The sequence below is a fragment of the Empidonax traillii genome, unplaced genomic scaffold (assembly GCF_003031625.1).
Source record: "Empidonax traillii isolate 1590-97213 ecotype Southwest subspecies unplaced genomic scaffold, ASM303162v1 scaffold415:size763157, whole genome shotgun sequence".
NCBI classification, from domain to species: domain Eukaryota; kingdom Metazoa; phylum Chordata; class Aves; order Passeriformes; family Tyrannidae; genus Empidonax; species Empidonax traillii.
This window is the reverse complement of record NW_020955608.1, coordinates 521,438-525,562: the sequence shown is the minus strand read 5'-3', so window position 1 is coordinate 525,562 and position 4,125 is coordinate 521,438. Positions and strand designations below refer to the sequence as shown.

Below are 4,125 nucleotides of genomic sequence, written 5' to 3'. Positions count from 1 at the left end.
ACTGAAAGGCTGCAATAAGGCTACCCCAGAGCCTCCTCTTCTCCAGGCTGAACAATCCCAATTCTCTCAGCCCTTCCTCATATCAGAGGTGCTCCATCTCTCTAATCATCTTCATGACCTTCTTCTGGACTCATTCCAACAGGTCGATGTCCTTCCTGTGCTGGGGACCCCACATCTGGATACAGAATTCCAGGAGGGTCTCACAAGGGCAGAGTAGAGTGGAAGAATCCCCTCTCTCACCCTACTGGCCACGCTGCTTTTGATGCAGCCCAGGATACAACTCACCTTCTGGGCTGCAAGTGCACATTGTCAGCTCATGTCCAGCCTCTCATCCACCAGCACCCCCAAGTCCTTCTTGGCAGGGCTGCTCTCAGTGCCTTCATCCCTCAGCCTGTATTGATTATGGGGCGTTGCTCCGACCCAAGTGCAGCACCTTGCACTTGGTCTTATTAAACCTCAGGGAGTCCCTGGTGGTCTAGGGGAAAGGCGCTGCGCTGTCACTGCAGAGACCCGGGTTCGAGTCCCGGTCAGGGCCACTCCCCGGGCAGATGGAGCTCGTTAGCCCTGTAAGGCAATCCATCTACGTCCTGAGGACCTCACTGCCACCATCCAAGCGTGCTTGGCCCCGGCAGATGAACCTCAGGATTAAAGGGTGGGCTCAGTTCCACGCACACTGTGTCTCACCTAAAAAATCCAATGCGCAGGCTGGAAGGTGGAAAGACCTTTCCCGGTTCTTCGTTCGTGAAGACTGGCCATTCATCATTCATTAAACCTCATGAGATTCCCATGGGCCACTTCTCAAGCTTGTCCAGGTCCCTGTCCTTCAGGTGTGTCAACTGCACCACTCACCCTAGTGTTGTCTGCAAATCTGCTGAGGGTGTCCTTGATCCCACTGCCTATGTCTTTAATGAAGACTGGTCCCAATATGGACCCCCGAGGGACACCACTTGTCCCTGATGTCCATCGTGTTCAGCTGTGACTCAAAAACAACCTAACAAATAGTACCTGAATATGGAAAGAAAGCTTAATCCATAATGTCTGCCTTAAAAACACAAGTTGCATGGTTGTTTTGATGCTGTTCCATGTCACCTGCTGTCCAACAAGCCTATACAACAGAGGTTTCAAATATTCAAGGTCCCTGATACTTAACCATCAGACTATTATAGAGAGATCAGATGTGCTAAAACCAACATTAGGGGGGAAAAACCCCAAGCAGCAGATTCTCTACATGCTCTCCCTACAATCTCTGGCAACTCTAACTGCACCTCCTTCATTCTCCTTTGTTCAGCAAAGCAAAGGTGCTATCAAAACCAAGCACTCAAAACCCCCTCAAAATACACATATCTGTCATATTTATATATCTATATAGATAAATACAACAGTCTTGATGAACACAGACACACCTATCAGAGCAATTAATCAAACATTAAAAAAATAAAACATCTGCCAGCCAGAATAGAATCCATAAAAAACTGACATTTGGAAGAAGTACTGTCATTTTAAGGCTGCAGTATTTCCACTGTCAGGAAGGCAAGAGGCCCAACCTTACACTTACTGTCTCATTGGCTTCGCGCTGTTTATCATCAAATTCTCGAACCAGTTTTTTCTTCTCCTCTGTGAAAGATAAAGCAGTATGTCAGATAAACTACAGAGAAATGACAGCAGAACCCCAACTCAATCCATTAAAAATGAGGAAGCTGCTACAGGTGGCTGATTATAGAGACACCAAGTCAAAATTTAACTCAAACGGGAACAGCCTGTTCTTATGACAACTTTTCAGAAGGGAGTAGGTCGAGAGAGCTGAAACTACTCTTCCAAATGCTGGCCACTACCTCTGGTAGACAAAAGAAGTAATTTTCCAAACTTGAAATATTTTTCTGACCTACTGTCCTCCAACATCCACTGACAGAATTGCGCACTGAAAAACATTTAGGGTGGAAGAATAGCAAACAGGACATGCTGGTGAACAACTCATAAATATTTACTCTTTTTTTAAAGTATTTGGCAAGATTACTGAAGGCTGAAACAACAATTCGGATTTGAACAGAACATCAAGTCAATCAACATTTCCAAGTGAGCCCTGAAGTTCCTGGCAGACCCAGTACTCTGCATTCTTATGGTCATAAGGTACCTGAGTACATGGGGTAAGCATTCTAGAGTTCTCTGAGATAAAAGATGCCATCAAGATATCACCTCAGGTTCGTGGATTAAAGCCCAAAAGCCTCCCTCTTCTGGAATGACATTAGTTGTTTGGATCAGCCAACAAAACTATACAATTTAGTTGTATGAGGCAGTAATTTACTAAGATATGTGTGCCCAGGGCTTTGGAGACCAAAGAATGGCTTTCACTGCTGTTACTCTATTTTTAAACAAAACCTTAAGGCCTGTATTTTTCATGTGTTAAAAATCTACCGTACCTCTCTAACATCCAAGATCAATGTAAGAATAAATCTGAATGTTCCCTTACCTCAATGGAAACAAAACAAGTTCTGTAAGCTTTTGCAAAAAAATTGAAGATGAACAGCAGAGGACTCTTGTAAAGTACTGCAAATGAAACCAAATTTTATCAGGAGTCTGACAAATATCACCAAGCCTAATTCATCTTTCAGAAGAGTATAACTGAGTCTTAAGTAAAATGTTGGGCAGTAAAACATGTAGACTGTCATCCTGGTAAAACTCCTCTAATTTGATTAAAGGCAAAATGAAATACAGTATCACAAAAATTTCACTGCGGTAAAAAACTTACTTGATAATACCTTTTGGTAAACATAGTCCTCTGCAAAAGAAGCAGGATTTAAACCACTGAGCTCTCAACAGAAAATAGGAAAAAATCTGAAGTGACATTGTTATATAGCTCCTCTCACATACACAACACGCCTAAGCTGTAGGCTTTCCTTCTCAGTTCAAATTCACATTAAGCCCCAGAATTTGAACTGTAGAGAACTTAAGACAGAATTAAAACCCATTATCTAAGAAGTAGTTATGCTCTCACTTAGCGTAAGGAATTATTACAGACTAAGCTACATCAGGAGATCAACTGGTATCAGGAAATGCAGTTTCACATCCCAGTTTTTTCAGGAAGAAATGCTGACTTACAAGGTTGCTAAATACACTCTCCTCAACTTTTCCCATATGCAGTTGAACTAATGCCCTTGTTTGTGTAGCTGGGTTGCAAGCAAAATCATGAGGTGCAGACAAACAGCCTTCAGAAGTCAACAGTTTGTTTCATACAGGTCATTTCACTAATCCAATTTAAGTAGTGCCCTCAAATCCACTGCTGCCTCAAACTCGTGGAAAGCTGGCATAGAGCTGGAAAAGTGGCATTTCCTTGCTTCATGTCGCCTGCATGGACCAGGAAGATGCTGCAGCCAAACATGCATAAACATGCAGGCGAAGAAATGCCATCTTCCAAAAGGAGTTAGGAATTTGTCATCTTGTTTATATAGAGTAAAGCAGCATTTCCAAACCTTTGGTCCTCAAAGACATCCCAGGGACTACAGATTTTGTCTTCCCCCAAGTTTTGGACTGTGTCAATCATCTTAAAAGAGTATTCCAAGGTACCTTTTACCATCTCCTGAATACTTCAGGATCAGATAACTCAAAAAATAAAGATATACTTCCCTTGCCGTAAGCACAAGAAGCAAACTGAACACATTAGGAGAGTGGAATGCCTACACCAAAAAGACAAATTCCTGACTTATCCTAAACTCTCTTAGAAACACTTTCAAAAAATATTATCAGGATTTTTGCAGGAACAAATTTAAAGAGCAGAACAGTCCTATTAAAATTTCTTAGCATGTTACAAAACCCGTTGCCTGTAAATCCTACACTTAAGCCAACGGCTCAGAATTCATTGCTGAAGACTACCCCAGTTCCAAGGAGACAAAGTTTTATTTCACCGAGAAACCGACCGTTCCCTGTTCTATAGGGAAATACGGATTTCTACCAGAAAGGGTTTTTCTTCTTTTATGTTTTTTACCCTGGTGAAATGAAGTCAGTTTTGAAATTATTTGCAGGATTGAACACCCTTCTTGCACTAAACTTTCTGGAAATGCTGATGACAAGGACTGTGACCCTGAATTTAACTCATTAAAGAGAAAGCCAAGTAAGAAACAGGACATTAGG

The 4,125-nt window shown here is 42.2% G+C and overlaps 1 protein-coding gene across 1 annotated transcript in view; it reads right to left on the bottom strand.

The window, feature by feature from the left end:
• Positions 1-4,125, bottom strand: part of VTI1B (vesicle transport through interaction with t-SNAREs 1B) — a 17,564-nt gene that overhangs the window by 11,436 nt on the left and 2,003 nt on the right. Inside the window, exon 2 of the mRNA XM_027894061.1 lies at positions 1,556-1,614. Within this exon, the coding sequence (XP_027749862.1) occupies positions 1,556-1,614 (59 nt within the window). The remainder of the gene's footprint in view (positions 1-1,555; positions 1,615-4,125) is intronic.